Genomic DNA, 25,325 nt, shown 5'->3' with positions numbered 1-25,325 from the left:
AAACTGGTAAATCTCTTCATTCAAGGAGGCTCCCTACGCCAGTGCAGATCCCATTGATTTAGTGGCTTCTTCCACACTCAGAGGCAGAAAACATAGCACTACAGTTTGGACATTTGCCACACGCCCAAGTGCACTGACTGAAGATCTTGGGACCAAGGGTGAGCAAACCAGATTGGTTCACAGGCATGGAGGCTGAGACAGGCTGGTAGATGGCTCCTACTGTCACCGCACACCCATTCCTGGTGCAAAAATCAGAGACCTTGGGAGTGAACTTAGCCCTGCTGCAGATAACTTTGCCTTAGCCCACGCTGGTGGGAAAAGAGAGGCGGAGCTCAGTCTACACACTGCCCTACTGTGGTGAGCCGCTTCTGCCGTTTCTGCAGACTATGGTCGCCATTACAAGATGACGCTGGCTCCGCTGTGGTCTGTGACAAACAACTCCTTATCTGGGAAAGTTGGCACATGATTTTTCACCACCCTGTGAGAAAGCTCCACGCGGCAGCTTTGCATTGGGGCTTGGGATGCTTTATTAAGGCTGGGCGGGGCATCAGAGAGAGAGAAGAAGAAATATCAAGGGCCTGAATAAACTGCTGAAAGAAGATTCCTGAGTTGCGTCTTCCTTGCGGGCAAGGGGTCGCGACAAGTGGTGCCGAGACCCGGGAACCAGAACTTTCAGCAGTCAGGGGTGGTGCACCGGTTAGTCCCAGGTAAGTGGGATCCGCGATCAAAGCGGGGTTAGTCCCTAGTAAGTGGGATCCGCGACCAAAGCGGGACAGCTCCTCTGTAATGAAAGAGAGAGCCTTACATTTTATTGCAGCTGCACTGTGTACTTTCGCTCCTACTTTCGCTTTCTTTTTTTTGTGCTTCCTTTGTTGTTGTGTCATGGGTGCCGCATCTTCAAGTCCGCTTCTCCTGGCCCTAGATGGCCTGTTACGTTCCAAGGGACTGGAAGTGAAACATAGTACTTTACAGAGATTTTTACAGAAGATAGATATCGCTGCACCGTGGTTTGCATTTTCGGGCAGCCTTACTGTGCCTAGTTGGGATAAATTAGGCAAAGATCTTGACTTTGCTTCTGAGCAGGGCATATTAGAGGGTGGGGTGATACCCCTTTGGAAAATGGTCCGTGGTTGCCTTACAGATGGTAAATGCCAGGAAGCTGTGAGTGAGGGTCAAGCTATTCTTGAGCAATTGCATGAGGAAAAATCTGAAGGATCATGTAGTGAAGTGGCAGAGAGTATTAAAAGTAACAGTAGTGAGAAGGCAAAAGAGCCTGAAGATAAAAATAGGAGAAGGCTCTACCCAGACTTGACCGAATTAAAAACGCCTGAGAACACAAGCGACTCAGAGAGTTCTGAGGACCTTGATATATTGTTACAACAACTACATAAGATAAAAATGAAAAAGAAGAAAAAGGAGACACAGGGCACCCTGGCCTACTGTAAGAAGGGGAAGGGAGTTAACATTGGTCAACAAAACTCTGAGGAGGAGGAGGTAGAATATCTAGAAGAAGATATGGTGCCGATTGCCCCACCTCCGTATGTGGGGGGGAGCCAAGGTTCCGGGAGATCTTTTCATGCACAAGTTTGGAGGACAGTTAATACAGATATGGGACTTGCATACCCTGTATTTCAGGACAATAACAGGGGAAGATATCATGAGCCTTTAGACTTTAAGATAATTAAAACCTTGGCAGAATCTGTCCGCACTTATGGCATAGATGCCGCTTTCACTCTCACTCAGGTGGAGGGACTTACTAGATTTTGCATGACTCCCTCAGATTGGGCTAGTCTAGTCCGCGCTTGTGTTTCCCCAGGGAAATATTAGGAGTCCAAAGTTGGCTGTTTAATGTTTCTGGCAGTACCCAAGACTCGGAGCGAGATACGAGGCTTAAAATTTTTGCAAATAATTCACAATTGTTTAATGCTACATTACCCTCCGCAGCAGTCTGTCTCCAATCTCCGTTCCTGTTTCTTTTGGCTAATGTTACATCACAGGGGATGCTTAATTGCTCTAATATTACCTGTTATTTGTCTGAGTGTTGAAATGGCTCCTGGACTACGGCAGTGGTTATGAAAATTCCAACCTTTGTCCCGATCCCGGTTACTGCAGATCCAGAGTCTTTTCCTATTGTTGAACTGATTAGAGCCCGTAGAGATTTTGGAATTACGGCAGCTATAGTGACAGCTGTGGCAGTGTCTGCTGCTGCAGCAGTTACAGCTGGAGTAGCCATGGCCAGCCAGGTACAAACTGCTGCCACTATTAATCAGGTTATTCAACAAACATCCACCATACTTGAATCTCAAAGTAGAATTAATCAACACATTCTATCTGGGATTCTGGCTGCTAATCAAAGGATAGATCTGCTTCAAGCTCAAGTTGAGGAATTGTCTGACCTACATTTGGGTTGTGTTGATCAACGCGCACATTTATGTATAACCTCTGTCAGATTTTATGATTCCAGAAATGCCTCCTGCATCATTGGAGAGTATCTATCCGGAACCTGGTCCATGGAAGCAGAAAACTTGATCCAGTCTCAACTAACTCAGATTGCTGTTTTGAATAGTACCCGTGTTGAACCAGTGACTTTGGGTCAATTCACCGATTGGATATCTTCTGCTTTTTCCTTCTTCAAAGAGTGGGTGGGAGTAGGCATTTTTGGTGCAATGTGTTGCTTCGGTGTTGTACTCTGTTTGTGGCTTCTCTGTCGCCTTAAAACTCGCCATGCACAAGAAAAGGCTATGATCATACAAGCTCTTGCAGCTTTAGAAAATGGCAACTCGCCTCAAGTCTGGCTTGTGCATCTTAAGCAGTAAACCTTTGTCATGGTCGTTACACCCCAAGTTATTATAACATTGCACTGGGATCGACATGACTTTCCTTGTTATTCTCTTAGTGTTGGAAAGCCCTTGCACTCTGCCGGTCTTACTGCCATTGCACGCAGATGGGTTTCCACACTAGTACTTTTCTATCGCCTTGAAGTCTGTGCCTTTCTTTCAGGGTGCTGTCAACTTGTTTGTCCTTATAAACAGCCACAGTTCAGCCTCAGCTATCCCCCTTCGTCCACCATCGTTACGATACAGGATGCGAGGCAAGGCACTGCACTTGAGTGATCCTTGACGTGGACCTCAAGGAGAGCATGTCCTATTGCATGCGGGTTAGACGCGTTCACGCCCCGCCCCACGGAAAAAGGCGTCGGCTGATATGGCCTCAGATCTGGGGAAGGCGCCTCCTTAGGACTGAGCCATACTATGCAGCCACTTCTGCACAGTGGGATAGGACCTCTACTCTCGCCTGTATTGTTTTAAGAAAACAGAAAGGGGGAACTGTGGTGAGCCGCTTCTGCCGTTTCTGCAGACTATGGTCGCCATTACAAGATGACGCTGGCTCCGCTGTGGTCTGTGACAAACAACTCCTTATCTGGGAAAGTTGGCACATGATTTTTCACCACCCTGTGAGAAAGCTCCACGCGGCAGCTTTGCATTGGGGCTTGGGATGCTTTATTAAGGCTGGGAGGGGCATCAGAGAGAGAGAAGAAGAAATATCAAGGGCCTGAATAAACTGCTGAAAGAAGATTCCTGAGTTGCGTCTTCCTTGCGGGCAAGGGGTCGCGACACCCTACTGGTTCTGCCTGCCTAAGCTGGAGCTGAGAAGGAACACATCATACTGCCACCAGCACCCACAATGTCCCCATATCTGGGAAATGACAAAAATCCAGGGTCTTGGAAAGAGTGTCTCCATCTAAAATATCTTGGGAAGGAGCAATCTGACGTTTCTTGTTTCATCTTGTTCTTTGTTGTTTTTGTTTCCTTCACTTTTTTAATACTTTTATCTAATTTTGTTAAAAGTTTTAATTATTTAGTTGGATTTTTGCTTTTGTCTCTCCTTTCTCATTTTTATCCCCTTTTCTTTTCATTTTTCTTCTTCTGTTTCCTCCTTTTAAATTTTTATTCAGTATTTATTTATTTTTTTTGTACAGTACTAATAATTGAATCCAGGGTTGCTCTACCACTGAGCTACAACCCAGACAACCAAGACTTCTGTTTTTTTTTTTTTAACTCTTAAGTCAGGGTATCATTAAATACCCAGGCTAACCTCAAACTTGTATTAGTCCTGCCTCAGCCTCCAGAGTAGCTGGGTATAGCTGTGAGCCAATGTGCCCAGCTATTCTATTTCAGTATTAATTCTACTTTCTTTGATGTCTAATTTTTAAACTATTCTATATTATGAGTTCCCCTTACTTCTCTATGGTTAGCGGGGTTGTAGAGGTTCTTTTTTAAATATATTTTTATTTTATGTTAATATATGGTTTGCTTTCAAGTTGTTCACTGTTACTGGTGGTCATTTTCTCCTCTCAAACCAGTGCTATGGATTAAACTGAGCACCTTGAACATACTGGATAGATGGCTTTGACACTGAGCTTTTAATTCTGACCTAGTTGAGAGAAACTGTACCTTTGTCTATCCAGGACTGGGTCTTGCTCAAACTTTGATGGATACCTCAACTTAAAAAAGAGGGTAGAGAAAACACCCAGTAGACAACCTGGCCGTAAGTATGCACAGATGACAGGAGTGGGCTGAAGACTATTACACTCCCTTAGCAACAACAAACGAATAAACACAACTGTTGTGACCATGCCCCCAATAAGGGGCCACATGCAAGCCCTCTTACATTGCACTGTGCTAACAAATGCTAGAGAAACAGCCGTGGAAAGTATACTTTATATACTCCACTGATTATATCATACTTGCCTGAACTAGCAGTGTGACTCCACTCACAGAAGGCCTACAAAATAAATGAATCCCTCAAGTTCTGACAAGGTATTCAAACTCCACCAAACACAGTCTAAAGAGCTGCAGGGAAACTACAATGTAAACTCCACTTGGAATGAATCTCAACACTACACAGGCCACAACGTAGAAAGATGATTTCTCACTAAGAAGACCCTCACATAATAGTGAAAGAGATCACCAGCCCAACACATCCAAGTCTCAACACAGAAACAAGTTCTTAACTCCCCAGGAACCGAATCTGTAAGTATAAATGTAGATGAAATGCTGGAACAAAGAAGTTTAAAACCTGATCATTAAAATGATCAAATGAGGGCTGGGGTTATAGCTCAGTGGCAGAGCGCTTGCCCTGCACATTTGAGGCACTGGGTTCGATCCTCAGCACCACATAAAAATAAATAAATAAAACAAAGGTATTGTGTCCTTCTAAAACTAAAAATATTTTTAAATGATCAAATGAATTAAAAGAAGACACAAATAAGCAGCTGAATGAATTAAAGAAGACAATGCAACATGAAAGAGCAATTTAATAAAGAGAGATTCTGGGAAAGAACCAAACTGCAATCTTGGAAATAAAACTTTCACTAAATCAAAATAAAAACCCCAGTTCCAAGTCTCACCAATAGACTAAACCAAGCAGAAGACAAAATTTCAGAGCTTGAAGACAAGGTACATGAACTAGAACATTCACACAGTAATAAGGAAAGGGTACCAAGAAACTACAGAACACTATGTTCACACAAAAGCTCTGGAACAACATAAAAGATCAAACTTAAGACGCATAGTTCTAGAGGAAGGAGTAGAGATACGAGCAAAAGGCATACAAAACTCACTCACTGAAATAACAGCAGAAAATTTCCCAAATCTTGAAATGATATGGAATGCCAATAGACATGACCAGAAAAGAACCTCTCCATGAATATTATAGTTAAAATGCCAAAAAACACAGAACAAAAAAAGACTATTAAAAGCTGCAAGAGAAAAGCACTAAATAATTTATAAAGGCAAACTCATGCCAGGAGGGCATGGACTGATATATTTCAAGACCTGGAAGAAAATAACTGCCAAGGTAAATTACTACATCCAGCATTTATCTTTCAGAATCTTTCAGAATTCAAAAAAAAAAAAAAAAAGATAAGCAAAGCATGAACTAAAAGAATTCATGACTACTAAACCAGCAATACAGAATACTGTATTGAAGAACCAGACAACACAACCACAAAAGAATAGGAAAAAACAGATCTCACTAGAAAGGCTAAACAAAAGAGGGATATGCAAAAATCAAATATGATTATATCAGTAAATCAACAAAAACTCTTAAGATAAATAAGAAAGAAATGAACACAAAATTTTCAACCAAAGAAAACAAATGACAGAAACTAGTATATTTCTTTCAATATAGTTTCAATATAACTATTAATGTAAATGATGTGAATTATCTGATTAAGAGACACAGACTAGGGACTGGGGTTGTAGCTCAGTGGTACAGCGCTTGCCTTGGACATGTGAGGCACTGGGTTCGATCCTCAGCACCACATAAGATAAATAAAATAAATAAAGATATTGTGTCCATCTTTAAAAAAAAAAAGACACAGACTAGCTGATAGGATTAAAAAGTGGGGCCCATTCGGTTACTATTGCAAGAAATCCACTTCACTACCAAAAACATTCATAAACTGAAGATGAAAGGATGGAGAATGCAATTCCCATCAAATGGAATCCTAAAGCAAGCAAGAGTAGTCAGGCTTTACATCCAACGAAACTGACCTCAAATCAGTCATGAGAGACAAAGAAGGTCCTATACTCTGATAAAAGGAATAATCCATCAAGATGATATAATGGTTGTAAATACAGATGTACCAATGTCATAGAACCCAATTTTATAAAACAAATTGCAGGACTTATAGGGAGAGACCAGCCTCAAACCAGCCTCAATACAATAATAGTGGATGACTTCAATACCTTAATTTACCAACAGATAAATCTTTCAGAACTCCGCCCCACAATCAACTGAGAAACATTAGAATACATCAAACGGACTTAACATCTCAGACTATTACAACCAACTCAATCCCATAGTATAATTATTTTTTCCAAGTATATTTATTTGATACATACCTTCTACAGTGATTATTAAATTACTATCCTAACAACTCAGAAAAGTTTATGCCTAAAAAGTAGCTATTCGTTTTCTTTTTCTAACATAGTCCGATTAATTCTTAACATCTTCAATGATAGACATACTGTTATACTAAAAAAAAATTAAAAACAAAACATTTGAATTTTAAAGACACCTTAAACATTTACCACCTCCTTCCCTGCAATTATGGTTACTATTAGTTCATTACCAGGGGTAATGAAAAAAATAAATCTTGGTATCACAAGATATCTAGCACTAACTACAAATCTAAACAATATTAAAAAAAAAGTCTCTCAAATTGAATTTGTTAAAAACTAAAAATATGCAAAATATTTTATTATCTTACCTGGGGAAGTTATAGATCTTGTCTTATATTTAGCCTGATCAAAATTTGAAAAATCATACTAAAAAAAAAAAAGAAAAAAGACATGCTTAATTTGTATACTAATAATCAATTTACTGTCTTAAAATATTTCCCCTCAGCCAAAGGCAGTGGCACATACCAGTAATTCAGGAGACTCAGGCGGATCACAATTTCAAGGCCAGCATTAGCAATTTCATGAGGCCATAAGCAACTTAGTGAGACTGTCTCAAAATAAGAAATAAAAAGGGCTGGGATGTGGCTCAGTGGTAAAGCACCCCAAGGTTCAATCTCCAGTACCAAAACAACAAAAAAGAAAAAGAAAGAAAAAAACATATATTTCCCCACAAATTATGTGTTAATTATAAAGGTAAAAATTATAAAGGTTAAAGTGGAGAAATCTAGAAGACACCATCCTAACCAAATGATTCAAGTTAACATCATCAACGGGACAAACCAACATAATGTACCCCTTGATTCATCTAAGCAGCCCACACATCAGTTATGTCCTATTCCTGCTGGGAATGTATAATGGGAATCTAACCAGGAGGGATACATCAGACACATCCAAAATTGTGGGACATTTAATAAGCAATGGTCTTTTCAAAAGCATCAATGTTAAGAAAAGCAAAAACTGGGAACCTGTTCCCTGTGAAAGGCAACAGAAACAACCAAATGCCATGTTCATTCTCAGACTGGCTCTGTACCAGGGGAGAAAAACTTCTGCAAAGAACAGAATTGGTAAAGTAAAATTTGAATATGAACTACAGATTACACAGTATTATTGTAGAAATGCTAAGTTTTCTGAAAATACTACATGGGTTATTTTTAAAAATGCCCTCATGCACAGGAAGAAAAAAATTTATTTAGGGGCAAAGGAACATGATTCAACCAAATTACTCTCAAATAGCTCCTGCGGGAAAATGTGTATGTGAGGAGGTATAGAGGAGAGGAGAGAATGGTAAAGCAAATGTGGCAAAATGTTAACAGGTGAATTCAAATGAAGGCTACAAGAATTCTTCGCACCACTCTTGCAATTTTATTTTTTATAAGTTTGAAAATACTTCATAATAATAAGTCTTTTTTCAAAATTAAATTGTTGCCAGGCGCGGTGGCAGGAGGATCTCGAGTTCAAAGCCAGCTTCAGCAAAAGCGAGTCGTTGAGCGATTCAGAGAGACCCTGTCTCTAGATAAAATACAAGACAGGGCTGTGGATGTGGCTCAGTGGTTAATGCCCCTTAGTTCAATCCCTGGTACCACCCGCCCTCCAATTTAAATTGTTTATCCCTGCTTCACTCACGTTACTGCAAACAAAAGTTCAACAGCACTTTCTACGGTGCTGTATCACGCTCTGTATAACATGAACCTTGCAAAAAGCTACGGGTGACTTTTTTTTTGAGGGAAAGCTTCTCCTTCCCGTGTGTGACCGGCGCCCAGCCCAGGTCTGGCTGACTTTCGTCAAGTCCGCGCGCCGGGCGCAGAGCACCTCGGCGCCCTCCGGACCTGCCCGCGGAGAGGCCCGCGCCCCGGCGAGTCACAGGCGGAGCTAGGCTGCGGCTTCACAGCAGCGGAACGACATCTGGAGACCACCGCGGACAAAGGGAAGGCGCCCTCACCTGTCCGGAGCAGCTGCCCCCGAGACCGTACCGACTTTTGAGACGCTCCACTATAAAATCCTGCCCTGGTGGCTTCACGACCCGGGGCTCCATGGCGCGCCACGATCTCGGCGGTCTCCCGGGGAAACGCGCTCAAACCTGTGGCGCAGCTCGGGGGCGGGGCTCGCGCACCGCAAGTGCGTCCTGACGCACGAGCCCCGCCCCCGGGGCACGCTGGGCAGTAGGGTGGGCAGTAGGGTGGGCAGTAGGGTGGGCAGTAGGGTGGGCAGTAGGGTGGGCACTACACGGGGCTAAAAGGTGGGGTTTGGGTCCCACTGGTGTCTTGAGGCACTTTGGCCCTGCAAGAGGCTGGACCTCGCCGAGTTGTCCTCACGTTACAAATGTTTAATTTTCTATGGTGAAGTTGATGAGTAATAAGTAGCGTTGTACCTGCCCTTGCGAGTCGTCCAGGCTCTGGGCACCATACCCTGGCCTCAGTGCTAGAGGCTTGGAACACAACTGCAGAGGCCCCTGGCCCCTAAGCACGTTTGGTGGGCGTTTGCACCCACAAATAACACCTGCCTTTTCATAGGAACTGGCTTTTGCTGTCATACAGAAGAAAATTATCAAGAATATAGTAGAACGCTACACATAGAAACCTCTGCTTTCCCTGTGTTCTGCTTGTGGTATAACAGGATATCACAAAGTATTAGAATGTAAACTCCAGGAAAACATGTACTACTTTAAAACACAAAAACAAAACCAGCTTTCCCCAGTACCTACAACCCAGTGTGCATTTCACGGGCGCTCAATGATATATCAACCTAAGAAACGTTATTTAACAGACTGACTGAGGCCGACAGTTGTTTTAACACTTAATTTTTGGAGGGGTAAAGGGAATTGAACTCAAGGGCACTCAACTATTGAGCCACAACCCAAGCCCTATTTTGTATTTTTATTAGAGACAGGGTCTCACTGAGTTGCGTAGGGCCTGGTTTATGCTGAGGCTGGCTTTGAACTTGTAATCCTCCTGCCTCAGCCTCCGGAGCCCGCTCGGATTACAGGCCTGTGCCACCGGGCCAGGCCTCCTTGAAACAATTGAGTAACCCCTTTTATAAACTGATTGTCAACTACATTTCTGAACTAACAACTAAATACTCTGGATTAAAGTTCTCAAATGCCAAGATTTTATAACAGCAATACTTTAGCAAAGTATTTTTTAGTTCTTATCTAAATAAACCAATACTCAATTTTGCCATAAAGTATTGCTTAAAATGCATAATGAATTACTTTATTCTATCTTTAAGCAGATTTTAATGAGACAATATAAAATCCAGCAAGTTTGAAAAAAAATACGCATTATGGGCTTAATACCTTATTAGTGTTTAATAGAAACCACAAAGTTCTTTCCTGAATTATAACACAAAGATGTTCTTATAAATGCCTCAAGCCACTTTTAAGTATCTCTGGAATACCAATACTGGAAAACTCAGTTTACATATCACTCTGTCAAGTTTTTGGCCAAAATCCTTAAAGCTTTTAATTTTAACTTTAATGCTTTAGGACAGCATGAAAATCGATAAAAACTCTCTTTAAAATAACTTGTATTTACTTAGAATTTATTCTGAAATCATGACAGCATTAACTGTCTTAGCTGAAAAAATTACAATACACTTTTTACATCAATTTATATTACATAGGTTTCCAAAGAAACCCATTCTAAATATTAAATGTACATACATGTAGTCTATGGTTCCCTTGAAAGTTCCAGTAATTCAACTAATAAATCTGGAGGTTGATTTTAGGTATCTGGCTTTGTGACCAAGAAGATTTAGTGATGTAAATGCTGGTGTTCACAAACCACACATCACATCCCTGCCCTCATCTCTGACAGAAGGTTTCACAGGTATTCACTGCTGGATAACTTATTTCTAAATCACCAAACAATAGGGAGTAAACCTGTCTTTCCTCACTAAACAAAATGAGGTATTTTCACTGAAAAAAACATGGAAGTATAGAAGGGAGTCAATATCCATGATTGCAATATAAAAAAATTTGTGCTATAATGAAATTCTTTGTAGTTCTACATTAAGTAAGCCAGTAAGACCATCTCTTTTTTTTTTTTTGGCAGTTTGGTTACACTTCCTTTTGACACAAAACATCTCCCCCCAAATTTGTTGTGTATCAAACTTGTGAAAATTATGTGGCAGTTTATAGTACAGATCTTTCTTTACTTGTCCTCCTTACATCTAGTACTAAAATGAACAGATGCACAAGTAATGAATGTTTAAAATGTCATGGCTATTATCAATTGTCACTTTATTTCTGCTACAAAATTCATCAGAAAAAGGTACTGCAACAATCTAGTATAAAGCAAATCTTTAACCAAATAACATCGTATAGACCTTTTGAAAATATTCATACTTTATCACAATAGCGGCAAGAAAAAATTCAATTCTATCATCAGGACCAAGCTGAAGTTTCTGAGGTAGTAGAGACAGATGAAAGAAAAGTTAAAAAAAAAAACTAATAGTCAACTTGTTTCAAATGTAAAATCAATACCTTTGAAAGGGCACAGGAAGCTACAGATTTTAAGAGGGTGCTCTAAAATTTAATTTGTAACTATACAGGAGGTGTAAAGATTATTGAAGAGCACTTTGGTTAAATATCTTCTGTGGCTCTATCCATTCATAAACGAATCTCTATGCACAAGGGAACTCACCAATAGTTCAAGATTACCAAATATAATTCAGATCTAAACTTAAATTATCCAAGTTGTGGTCCCTTTATTTAAATGATAAATATACCCATGCAAAAAGTCCAAATATATCTCTAAAGGAACTAAAATTAAGCTGCATATATCTTATTCCTTCAATAGTCTGCAAAGGTCTATTGCTTATAACAAGATTAATTATTATTCCATTTTAATACAGATATCAGGAGTACATAAACACAAGTACACCTGAAATACACCAGTGTTTAAACTTTTATTTCACACCATGCAAGGTCAATTATAACACATTAAAAAGTGACAACAGCTATAAGCTGCAATTTTACATTTATACATTGGAAATGTTCATTTTCAAAAGCTGAACATAATTACCATATTGTCTGTAACAGCTAAGCTTCAATTAGACTGCTTATACAGATTAAAATTTACTCTGAAAAACAATGATTTTATATCTGTCCACATTCTATGATACTAATTCTTCGACTAACAGATCCTTTGGGAGAACCAAATGATTCAATCTTTTTCACAGTATCCATGCCATCCCTAACAAACCCAAATACTACATGCTTAAAATCCAAATGTTCTGCTTTTTTCAATGTTATAAAAAATTGAGAATTATTAGTATCCCGGCCTCGATTGGCCATAGAGAGTAAGCCAGGACCGGTATGTTTCACATTAAAGTTTTCATCTTCAAATTTATCTCCATAAATGGACTGTCCTCCTGTTCCATCATGTTTGGTGATATCTCCCCCCTGAAAAAAAAGATCTCAATTAATAGGAATCCTGAGTAAAACATTAAATACACACAGAAGTTGTCACTGCAGGAAAAATCCTGACCATCCAGTTTCCTTAAGAATGCATCTTGAAACTTAAGAAATATTTATTTTTGAATGAAGATTAAAAAATGAAAAGTTCTCTTCTCTACCGTTTCCAGCACAGTTCAAGTGTTAAAAATTTAAGTTTGAAAGTTCTGGGCAGAGTTAGGGAGTCAGTGGTGATGACAACTATTATTTGGGAAAGCTAAAGAAATCTTAAGAAAACTACAAGATGGAACTGGGGTTGTAGCTCAATGGTAAAGTGCTCACCACACACATCTGAGGCACTGGGTTCGATCCTCAGCACCACATAAAAATAAAAAATAAAGGTATTGTGTCCATTTACAATGAAGAAAAAAATATTAAAAAAAAAAAAACTACACAATGAGGTCAAGAAGAAAAATGCAAACTTCCCAAGTTATGTGGTGTGTACTATTTTTTATTTCAATTATGATAGGTAGTTAGTACTTACTTGGCAAACAAAATCTGGAATTACTCTGTGAAAAATGGAGTTCTTAAAACCAAAGCCCTTCTCTCCAGTGCACAGTGCTCTGAAGTTCTCAGCAGTTTGAGGAACAATGTTTGAAAATAATTCCATGGTTATACGTCCCAGAGGTTCACCATCCGCACAAACATCAAAAAATACCACAGGATTTGTCTCCTTTGATAACTCTGCAGCCAGAGACACCTGTCCTTTCTGGAGTTTCAATAAATTTTGCTGACATTCTTCAAATTTTTTCTTAAAAGACTCAGCCATTTCTTTTGTTTTAAATCTCACTGCAAGTTGCTCCACTTTTGCTTCTCCATCTATTAGGAAAAGAGTTACAAGGGTATTCGCATAACTTATAAATTGTTTTACGTTTGTTATGGATTTTAGAAAAGTCCAAAAAGGAAAAAAAAAAAGAAAAGAATATTCGCATTTAAAGTTAGAAACTCACCAGCATAATCTGAAGCAGTCCAAACTAAAGCATTATTTGAAACATTTAGGGGTTTTAATTCCATTGTTTTGGTGATAACATGGTTTGCACACACTTTAAACACCTGGTCTCTTCTCATTAGGATCCGATAGTAATTCTTCATTGTATGCCAAAGAATCTTTATATCTCCAACACCCCGCTCCTTCCACTGACTGACATCTCTATCCCACCTATAAAGTTTAGCTCTCTCTTTAAACAAAATTTCTTCATCTTCTTCTCCAGATTTTACTTCTACCTATTAAAAAAGATGAAATTATCTGTAAGCTGATGCTTATAATTCCAAAACAAATTCCAAAAATCCAAATTCTTTAAACATATTTTCTTTGTAAGGACATTAAAATTTTTTTCCTTTATAGGTTAAGTTACAGAAAGTTCTGGTTCTTGAAAAGAAATATTAACTACTGACTGAGGTTAAGAAAATGACAAAATAATTTTCCTAAAACAACATTCTTGTCCAAAACTGTGAAGGTTACTTTTTACTAAAATGATGTTAGCAAGTAAGGAAATTATTTTGTCCCCAGAATTACAGTATAAAAACAAACATGATATTCTAATAACATATGAAAAAAAATATTTCTTCTCAACAACTGCATATACTAATTACAAAGCAAAATTTATATACAAACTTAAAAAAAGAGGGTTCAGTATAGATCTGTAATAGAGCACTGTGTAGCATGTTTGAGGTCCTTGGATTCAACCCCCAGCACTGCAAAAACAAAAAAACAAGGAAAAAAACAAAAATATACTTAAAAGCTGAATGCCTAAACCAGGCACGGTGGTGCATGCCTGTAATCCCAGTGACTCAGGAGGCTGAGGCAAAAGGATTCCAAGTTCAAGGCCAGCCCTGGCAATTTAGTGAGAACCTACGCAACTTAGCGAGACCGTTTCAAAAAACAAAACAAAACAAAAAAACAACAACAAAGGACTGAGGATGTAGCTTAATGGCAAAGCACTCCTTGGTTAAACCCCCAGTACCAAAAACAAAAATTAAAATAACAAAAATTTAAAAAAATGATATCGAACAAATAGAGCTACTATTTCACATAGTAAGTATCCTGAAGGAAATATAAACAGAAATAGTCCTACAAATCAATCCAGGGTAATTTTTTAAGCTTAAAATGAAAATTAACTTATTAGTAAAATTTTCATTCCCTGACATTTACCTCTGGTAATGACACTATTGGTTCAAAATGAATATCTTCATTATGAACTACTTCTTCATCACTACCATCTTCATCTTCACCAGCTTTACTGGTTGACTGTGTTCCAAACACAGTTGCTCCAGTATTTGCCCACTGGAAATTTTTATCTGAGGAATAAATTAGGATATGTAAACTGTGTAATCTACTTTTTAAAGATTTTTAAAATCCTGCTCTTAGATTTCAATGCAACATTATCATTTCCAACAAAAGGACACATCTATTTAAAATGTTTAAAATAAGCCACGCAGGGTAGCACACGCCTGTAATCCCAGCAGTTTGGGATGTTGAGGCAAGAGGACTGCAACTTCCAAGCCAATCTCCACAATCTGATGAAGCCCTAAGAAATTTAGTGAGATCCTGTTTTAAAATTAAGAAAGAAAGAGGGGGGCGGGGAAGGCTGGGGACAGAGCTCAGTGGTAAAGCATCCCTGGGTTCAATCCCAGAAACACCTCCCTTTTCCCAAAAAAAAAGTTTAAAATATTCTGGCAAGTTCAACTCACAGGCAAAACTGCAGGGAATTTATACTTTCAATTATTATAACAAGTACATCCGAAATTAAAACAAGCATTCAATACAGAAGAAAAAAAAGCAGAGGAGAAGGGGAAGGGGGAGGGAAGGAAAGAGAGGAGATTGGTGAATGATCTCACTAAAAAGGAGAAGTGATGGTGAGGAGAAACTGTGGTGGGTAAGGCTTATTTACACAAGGCTCCCTCCTGGTGTTTTTCCTATTTTACAAGCTAGTGTACAGTTGTGTACTTGGTTATATTGAGTAATAAGCAGTAAACACAACAATTTTCTTTTGGCATTTTTTTGCAGATAACTGCACCCACTACCTTGCTATATTTGCTAAGCCTTTAACTTTAGGCTATTTGGTTAAAACAAAAATAAAGAAACTTGTTATCAGGGAAGCCATAAATTCTAATGTATCATCATATCCCAAAGTAGTTTACTCTTCCTAAAAGAAGCAGAAGCTGTGAACAAAGTATAAATATGTGGGAATATTAGTCATTTGAATTGCATTAATCATTTAAGCATATGCCTTCAATAAAATTTATTCCACAAATCAAACATCTATACAAGAACAATTTAGATAGTGCTATAACCACAGATATGAAAGACACTAAGAATGAGAAAATAAAAAACTGCCTTATGCTAATTAACTTGATACAATGATGAAATCACTTTTACAAGTGTACTATTTTATAGAAATGTTACCAAAAGGGATTAAAAGTAGAAACATAACTGATAAAGATGAGAAAGCACATCATTTATACTTATTTTAGCAGCATAAATTAGCACAACCCTAATACTGTAATCCAAATCATCTCCTTAAAAAATGCAGATTTAGGGAGGGAGATAGGACTTAGTGGGAGAGTGCTTGCTTACCATATGTGGGGCTCTAGCACCTTAAGGGGGTGGGAGGGAGTAGGGGGGATTTGTTGAAATATCAACAAATCAAATCTAAAAGTACATATAGTTAAAAGAATAACATTACCAAAATCAGAATTATTCCAAAACCGAAAATAGTTCTGCATTTTAGTACAGGAAAAGACCATTAGAACACCTTATACAAAATTTAAAAATTCTTATGGTTATACTATTAGTAAGGAAATGTAAGTGGAGTGTGGTCATGCAGATATATAATCCCATGACTGGGAATGCTGAGGCAGGAGGATCAAAGGTATAAGAACAGCCTTGGCAACTTAGTGAGACTCTGCCTCAAAATAAAAATTTTAAAAAGGGTGGGGATGGGTGGGTAATGTAGACTCAGTGGTAGAGTAGCCCCAGGTTCAATCTCCATTACCATAAATTTTAAAAAAATTAAACCTAGAAACCCTTCATTATGAGAACACTAAACAAATGGGGAAGTGTTACTTCCCACTAACAAAAGGACTGGTTCTTTTAGTTGTGCTTCTTCTATAAACATGATGATTAAAATCACTTCCTGATCTTACCTTTAGGACCAAAAGCAAAATCCCCAGAATTACTAGAAGCCAAATCTGCAAATGACAGTCCTGTACCACCTCCAAATCCAAATGAAACTGTTTTACTTTCCACTGACAAAAGAAAAAGAACATTTTACTATTTCAGTTAAGATGTATAAACATGAAAAGAATAGTAGGATTTACCAAGGATAAAGGGGTTTAGCTTCTATATTTTGGTAAATTGTATATTTTGGAAAACTATACATCCAATTTTGAGCTTCTTCGGTAATATTAAGTTTACAGGTGATATTCACAATGAATACAATACTACACCAAATGCATGCCCCCAAATTATTAAAGAAACCAGTCACAAGAGGTGCACACCTATAATCCCAGCGGCTCCAGAGGCTGAGACAGGAGGGTGGCGAGTTCAAAGCCAGCCTCAGCAAAATCGAGGTGTTAAGCAACTCAGTGAGACCCTGTCTCTAAATAAAATGAAAAATAGGGCTGGGGATGTGGCTCAGTGGTTAAGTGCCCCGAATTCAATCCCTGGTACCAACCTCTACCCCCAAAATTAATGAGGTGGTGATCTATTTATTTTAAGCTAGATAACATAACTATACAATTTCTGCTTTGTGAAGTCTTTTTACAAAAGATTGCTAAAACAAGCAATCAAGGGCAGGATTTTAGAAAACATCTGTACAAAAAATGTTTTGTGTTCTGTATTATAAAGAAAGTTCACATTCACATTTGATCATCAGAAGTTTGGGGGCATCTGAATTCTATATTATCTCTGAATCACTATACCTTACTCACTCATCTGAAAATACAGAGGTTTTAGGTGTAAATTTACCTTCCTATTCTACCATAGTAAAACTCTAAAGTGCCAATAAATGCAATATTTGTGACTTATTTAGAACTCCTTTTAGGGGGGAAAAATTATGCACCACATATAAAGCAATACAATTTTCAGAGACACTTCCTCCACCTCAAAAAAATAAATAATTAAAATCGAAAAACAGGAAGAAAGCAATACCAAACATTAGTTACTATAATTAAATAATTTACCAAGCTTTGAGGTTTATAAAAATAGAGCTATTTGGGACTGGGGATGTGGCTCAAGTGGCAGCGCGCTCGCCCAGCATGTGTGAGGCACTGGGTTCGATTCTCAGCACCACATAAATATAAAATATTGTGTCCACCTAAAAAAACTAAAAAACAAATATAAAAAAAATCAAGATCAGCTTTTAAAAAAAATAGAGATATTTAAGTAGAATCATAAAAAAATTAAGCCCCTGTTATATCTACAATTCATGTATAACTAAAATACTATCAAGCAATATTAAAATAAAAATATTATCACAAAGAAAATCACCATGTAAGTAAACTAGTATTTTTTATGTTCAGGCAAACAGGTCACAATGTCCCTATAATCAGAGGTCTAACAATAAAGATACATACTTACATTGTTGGGAAAGCAATATTTTCCTTCTTAGTATTACTGATATCTTATGCCCCTTTAAACTTCTAAGTCTATCTTCTCAAATATACAGGTGTAACTTTTACGTAATACATGATTATAGACACATATCAAGTTTTACCTTGACTTGTAGATTCTGTATCACTTTCCTTTCTAGTAGACAAATCTACAGGTTTGTCCACAGTTCCAGAAGAAACAGATGATGAACTAATAGGTTTGGCAACAGAATCAGGTTCTTCAGATTTACAGAAAAATGCTGTAGTCACTTCAGCCGCACCTGTATACACACTGTCAGTTGTGCTAGTTATTTCCTCACTCTGGGATTTCTGCAAATAGGAAATAACACAATATTATGCCATTAAAAACTGACTTACAAAAAGGATCACATAACCTATTTTATAAGAAAGGGAGGACTTGGACTTCTGGACAAGATGGATTAAGCACACTTCACCCTCTCCTTCCCCAAACCTACTACCAGATACCTGGACTGAAATATGTACTGCATCTCTATAAGAAGGCTCTGAAAGGTGGATAAACATAGGATAATTAAGTATCTTAGAACCAGAAAGGAAATTTGTTGATGACATCCATGTAGAAATTTTTTCTGTCTCTCCTATACTCCAGCCTGGTGTTACAATAATTGAATAAAGTAGAACTGCCGATGGATGGCACACACACAAAAAAGTCTCAAGCCAGCTCTCTTTGACCAAAAGTGGGAGTGCTCATCAAATGACTCATGTGATAGAACTATCCAAAACAGGCTTTAAGGGAGCTATTATGACAATGTTCCAAAAAGCAAGGACACTCTTAAGTGAAAACATAGATGTTCTCAGTAAAGAAACAGAATTATTAAAAAGAACCAAATGGGAATTTTACAATGAAAACTATAGAAAGAGAAATAAATTTTACAGACTACTCATCCAATGATAGTAAAATACACATTCTTCAAAAGCTTACAAAGAACATTTACCAAGAAAAGACCATGTGCTGGGGCTCACCTATGGTTCAATGTAGAACACTTGACTAACAAGCATAAGGCCCTGGATTCGCTACCCAGCATCACATAAAAAAGAAAAAGAGCATTTAAAAGAATAGAAACCACACACAGTACACTCGCAAACCAAAATGGACTTAAACTTGAAATCATTAACAAAAGAGAGAAGTCACATCAGAAATGGAATAGGACTCAAAACTAATTATCCCATGGACAGTAACAGAAAAAAAAAAAAAAGGAATATCATGCAAGCACTATGTCTACAAATTTGATTAGATTGATTCCTTAAAAGTTGCAATCTACCAAAATGCGTGCAAGCAGAAATAACCTGAATAGACCTGTACATGTATATTAAAGACAGTGAATTCTAGAGCAAATTATGCTAAGCGAAGTTAGCCAATCCCTAAAAAACAAATGCCGAATGTCTTCTCTGATGTAAGGGAGGTGACTCAAAACAGAGTAGGAAGGAAGAGCATGAGAAGATTACCACGAAACAAGGAAAAGAGGAGGAAGGGAAAAGGAGGGAGAAGGGGAATTGCACGGAAAACGGAATGAGACCCTCATGGGTTCACAAAATACATATAGGACAGTGTGAGGGGGAAGGGAAGAAAAAAAAGAGAGAGAGAGAAGTGTCACAGTAGAATGGGTAGAGAATAGTGATGGGAAGAGAGGAGAGGGGAGGGGAGGGGGGGATAGGGAGGGCAGCAGAATACAACTGACACTATGACTGCTGTACGTATACACATGGATGTATAACCAGTATGATCCTGCAATCTGTACACATGGAAAAATGAGAATCATACCCTATCTGAATCAAATGTATGATATGTCAAGATCATTGTATTGTCTTGAGCAACTAATAAAAAAATAAAATAAAAAAATACAGTGAATTAACAGTAAAACATCAGATTTTGATAGTTTCACTGGTGAATTCCATCAAATATTTAATAAGGAAATACCAATTTCTCTAATGTCTTTGAAGAAACAGAAGCAGAGGGAACACTGCCTAACATATCCTTTGAGGAAAGCATCACCCTAATATCCAAGCCAGACATTACAACAAAGGACAATTAGACCAGTTAGTTTCTCTCGTGAATCCAACAACAAAATCCTCAATAAAATCAGGGGCTGGGGGGCCGTACCTTAATGATACAGCACATGATAAAAAAGGCTGTGGGTTTACCGAGTGCAGTGGTACATGCTTGTAATCTACCCCAGTGACTCGGAAGGCTGAGGCAAAAGAATTGAGAGCTCAAAGCCAGCCACAGCAAAAGGGAGTTGCTAAGCAATTCAGTGAGACAGTGTCTCTAAATAAAACACAAAATAGGGCTGGGAATGTGGCTCAGTGGTTGAGTGCCCCTGAGTTCAATATCCAGTATCCAAAAAAAAAAAAAAAGCTGTGGGTTCAGGAAACTATGCAACTCCAAGGAAAAAACAGAGTCAATATTCTAGCTTATAGGCACCGACAATGAATTTCTCAATAGGACCCCCAAATCTCATGAAATAATGCCTAGAATTAATAAACAGGACAGCATCAAATTAAAAAGCTGCTGCCCAGCAAAGGAAACTATTAGAAATGTAAAAAGAGAACTACATATTTGGATGAAAATTTCTGCTAGCCACTCTTCTGATGGAGAATTAATATGTTAAATATACATAAATCCTTTACATCAAAAAAAAATCTTACACCAAAAATCCAAATAATATTGTCAATAAATGGGCAAATGGATTAAATAGACACTTGTCAAAATAAGAAATACAAATGCCAACAAATATATGAAATAATGTTCAACATCATTAGCAATTAGGTAAATGCAAATCAAAACTACACTGAGATTTCATTTCACACTAGTCAGAATAGCAGTCATAAGGATACAAATAATAATAAATGCTGGAGAGAATGTAGAGAAAAACGAACACTTTACACTGTTGGTGGGACTGCAAATTAGTATAACCACTATGGAAATCAGTATAAAGTTTCCTTAAAAGACCAGGCATGGAACCACTGCATGACCCAGCTCTACGGCTCCTCGGTATTTACCCTAACGGATGGAACTAGAGACTATCATATAAAGTGAAATAAGCCAAACTCAGAAGATTCAGTGTTGTATACTGTCTCTCACATGCAGAAACTAGAGAAGGAAAAAAGAAAAGAAAGGTCAAGGTAGGGGGAATCTCCTAAAAAATCAAAGGAAGGTCAGTAGAGAAAAGGGACGAAGGGGTGGAGTGGATAGTTGCTGGAGAGTGATATTGGCTAAATTATATTACATTGTATGCATCTATGAATATATAACAACACATCCCATCATTACGCACAACTATAATGCACCAATTTTTTAAAAAATGTGTGTGTGGGGGGTGTTGTGGGTTCAATCCACAACACCAAAAGAAAAAAAAATCAATTTATAAAAAGAATTATATACCACAACCAAGTGAGATTTAATTCCAAGGATGGAAGGCTGGTTGAACATGTGAAGACCAATTATACCAATGTACTCATAAAACTGCTCAAAGAAAAAAGCTCATGTCAATAGTTGCAGAAAAATCACTTGCCAATATCCAACACCCATTCATGATAAAAACTCTCCATAAATTACAAATAAGGAACTTCTTAAATTTGATAAAGAACATCTACCAAAACAATTGCCATTAACCTATTTAACAATGAGAAACAACAGCAAGGCAAGACTGCTCCCTCATACCAAAAGATATACTAGAAATTCACCACAAGATACACTGAAAAATCTTAATAAAAAAAAGGAAATAAAAGGTATAAAGATTGGGAAGGAAAAAAATAAAGCTGTCAACATTTACTGATGACATGATTGTAAATGTAAAAATAAAAAACACAAAGAGTAGACAAGAATTTCCTGAAACTGCTAAGCAATAACAGGGTTATAGGTTAAAAACTGAATATATACAGAAGACATTTGCCAAGTGGGTATGGTGTCACACAGCTGTAATCCCAATGACTCAGGAAGCTGAGGATTGCCTAAGCAATTTAGCAAGACCCTATCTCAAAAGAAAAGTTTAAAAAGCAATAGTGATGTAGTTCTGTGACAGAGCACTTGCCTGGTACACAAAAATTTTTTTAAATCCCTACTACCACAACAATGGTACAACAATAAAATTTTTAAAAATTCTGGGGAATACTGAAACAATTTAAAAGGAAGGAAAAATGAGAACAGTAATGAAAAATAAAAGGGATGCATGCAAATAAAAAGGAAACGATAAACCTAACTCTAACCATGATAATTACAATAAATAAAAAGACTGAATCATTACCAGATATAGTAGATTCAAGTAAAATAACAAGGGATAAAGAAGGATGATCAAGACAAAGGAGTCAATTTGCCATTTCTGGAATGGTAGAAGGAGGGCTATTGTAAATATACCCCTTCATAAAAACAAGAAAAACATTAACAAAGATGATCAAAATCAACTTCTTCATCAACCCTAGAAATTAACCAAAAATTTAACAATCTTTGAACTTTTGTAAAAAGGAATGAATGAATAAATAAATAAATAAATAAAGCAAGCTGGGTTTATGGCACTGTTCTACTCTCCTTTTCCTCTCTATCCATACCCATCCCTCACTTTGGCTCAGCAGTAACTCGGCAGCTGGGGTGGGAATCAGGCAGGGCACAGAAGAATTTTTAGGACAGTGAAATCATATTGTAAGACACTATAATGGTGTACATGTCATTCATTATACATTTGTCCAAACTCATAAAAGTACAACACAGGGGGGAAACCTAATGTAAACCATAAACTTTGGTGGTGAGGCATGAACACAAGTTCTATGATTGTAAAAAATATGGCCCTATGGTACAGGATGTTAACAAGGAAGAATGTGTATGTGAGGGCAAGAGATTCCTGGATATCTCTGGTATCTTCCTATAAACCCAACTCTGCTCCAGAAAGTCAAAAGTCTACTTTAAAAAAAAAAAAAAAATCACTAGGAGGGTCAACAACAGATCTGACTGGCAAAATAAATCAATAAGCTAGAGATAAATGAATTGAGATTATCTAGTCTGAGAAATCTCATGGAAAAAAAAAAAAACAATGAAGAAACTCAACAAGGTTTCAAAAACCTACATGATACCATCAAGCATACCAACATACACACAATGGGGGCCTCAGAAGGAGACAAAGGGAGAGGATATTTGAATAACCTCTGAAAATATCCAAAAAGTCTTTATGAACTCCAATATGGATACAATCAAAAAGATACACACTTAAATTCATCACAGATAAACTATTAAAACCTGAATATTAAGAACTTTCTTTTTCTTGGGTTGTTGATAGAACTTTATTTATTTATTTTTATGTGGTGCTGAGAATGGAACCCAGTGCCTCACACATGCTAGGCTTTACCACTGAGCCACAATCCCAGCCCAAGAGAACTTTATTGAAAGGAGAAAGCTCACTCCATATAAGTGATTCTCAGTAAGATTAATAGCAGGACTAGGGTCATAACTCAGTGGTAGAGCACTTGTCCAGCATGTTTGAGGTACTGGGTTCAATTCTCAGCACCACATATAAATAAAGACCCATCAACAACTAAAATACATTTTACACACACACATATATATATATATAAAATCAATAGCAACGTCCTTATCAGAAATCAGAGGTCAGAAAACAGTGGAATAACACATTTAAAGTGCTGAAAGTAAGTCAATAAATAATTCTATCCCCAGCAAAACTACCATTTAAAAATAAGAGAGAAATTAAGGTATCACAGATAAACAGAAACTGGAAAAAACTTGCTAGCAGATCCGTACTATATAAGAAGTACAAAACAAGTCCAGTAGGCTGAGCTCAAAGAACATATAGATGATAACTTGAATCCATACAGAGCTATAAAGTATATCAGTAATAACTAAAAGCAAAAATAATTTTTTTGGTAACTGCTTTTATATACCATAATTTGTAAAGATGCATTTTCTAACAGGAAAGCTGTAAACGCTTACGCTAAAAAAGAAAGATCAAAGACTAATAATCTTCACACTTTAAGAAGCTGGAAAAACAGCAAACTAAATCCAAAGCAAGAAGGGGGAAAGAAATAAAAGAAAAAGAACAGGAAAAAAAAGGTGGGGGTGGGGGATATGGGAAAAATAACAGAGAAAGTAAACAAAGCCAAGAAATTGATAAAGTATAAGAAGCAATATCTGATGAATGGCAGTCACAATTATGGTTGATAACACTATTCTTGGTAACTGATAGAATAAGCAGACAAAAATCATCAAGGATATGTGAGACCCAATAACACAGTATCAACTAATTTGACCTAAGTTAACAGGAGGATGACACACAAGTTCAAAGTCAACCTCAGCAACTTAGTAAAACCCTGTCTCTAAATAAAATATGAAAAAAGGTCTGGAGAGGTAGGTAGCTTAGTGGTTAAGCACCCTGGATTCAATCCCTGGCACCAAAAAAAAGGGGGAGGAGCAAAATAAACCCAAGGCAAGAAGTAAATATTAAAGAACAGAAATTTGTTTATGTGCAGTGCTGAGAACTGAACTTTAAAAAAAAAAAAATCACTAGGAGGGTCAACAACAGATCTGACTGGCAAAATAAATCAATAAGCCTCACACATACTAAGCAAGCGCTCCACCACTGAGCCACAACCCCAGCCCAAAATCAATGAAATCTTCTGACACAGAAATTAGACTAAGTATCAATGAAAGCAAAATCTATTTCTATTGGAGGGGGGAAAAGTACTCATGAAATTTATGAACCTCTAACCAGATTAATCAAGAAAAGAGTGAAAAAGAGAGAAAACAGGATATTTCTATATTGAACTTATAGACATTAAAAGATAAAACAGGAATTTAAAGGAAGAGCTCTCCACACACAAATTTGTCACCAATTATTAAAAATCACTGCAGAAGTAGGAGATAACCTGGATAGATACCCTACAGTTCTGTATTAACTTATTGTATTTTTAAAAAAAACCTTCAGAAAACTTCATCTCATATGATCCTATTGGTAAAAATTGCTTATCATTCCAGGAGAAATGGTAACAATTTGACACAATCTCTTTCAGAAAACAGCAGTACCCAGAAATATTTTTCAGTCCACTTTACGATACCAGTATTAATTCTTATATGGAAGCTGAAAATAATGCCAGAAAAAAAAAAAAAGAACTACTGATCAATACTCCTGATAAATATAAATCCAAAAGTTGCAACAAAATTTATGCAAATTGAACCCAAATGCATATAAAAATTATAATATACCATGATTAAGTGAGGCTTATCCCAGGAATGCAATGTTGGGTTCCTGAACATTCAAAACAATCAATATCCT

General features: G+C 37.4%; 2 protein-coding genes across 10 annotated transcripts in view; both read right to left on the bottom strand.

Annotated features, from left to right (window-relative positions):
• The window catches only part of Ccdc138 (coiled-coil domain containing 138), a 75,910-nt gene extending 66,847 nt beyond the window's left edge, over positions 1-9,063 (bottom strand). For 3 of the 7 annotated variants that reach the window (XM_046420257.2, XM_046420259.2, XM_046420261.2), the window contains exons 1-2: positions 8,908-9,063; positions 7,277-7,334 (exon numbers count right to left, since the gene is read on the bottom strand). In XM_046420257.2, the coding sequence (XP_046276213.1) occupies positions 7,277-7,334; positions 8,908-9,000 (151 nt within the window). In that variant the 5' untranslated portion in view covers positions 9,001-9,063. The remainder of the gene's footprint in view (positions 1-7,276; positions 7,335-8,907) is intronic. The other 4 variants (XM_046420256.2, XM_046420258.2, XM_046420260.2 and 1 more) reach the window with 3 other exon arrangements.
• A 2,791-nt stretch (positions 9,064-11,854) lies between these two features.
• Positions 11,855-25,325, bottom strand: part of LOC124076383 (E3 SUMO-protein ligase RanBP2) — a 60,366-nt gene continuing 46,895 nt past the window's right edge. For all 3 annotated transcript variants that reach the window (XM_046420277.2, XM_046420279.2, XM_046420278.2), the window contains exons 24-29: positions 18,138-18,342; positions 16,567-16,668; positions 14,573-14,718; positions 13,371-13,644; positions 12,905-13,239; positions 11,855-12,369 (exon numbers count right to left, since the gene is read on the bottom strand). In XM_046420277.2, coding sequence (XP_046276233.1) covers positions 12,064-12,369; positions 12,905-13,239; positions 13,371-13,644; positions 14,573-14,718; positions 16,567-16,668; positions 18,138-18,342 — 1,368 coding nt within the window. In that variant the 3' untranslated portion in view covers positions 11,855-12,063. The remainder of the gene's footprint in view (positions 12,370-12,904; positions 13,240-13,370; positions 13,645-14,572; positions 14,719-16,566; positions 16,669-18,137; positions 18,343-25,325) is intronic.

The sequence above is a fragment of the Marmota monax genome, unplaced genomic scaffold (assembly GCF_021218885.2).
Source record: "Marmota monax isolate L192 unplaced genomic scaffold, Marmota_monax_Labrador192_F-V1.1 WCK01_AAM20220418_F8-fsc00204, whole genome shotgun sequence".
NCBI lineage: Eukaryota > Metazoa > Chordata > Mammalia > Rodentia > Sciuridae > Marmota > Marmota monax.
This window is presented reverse-complemented; position numbering and strand designations above follow the sequence as displayed.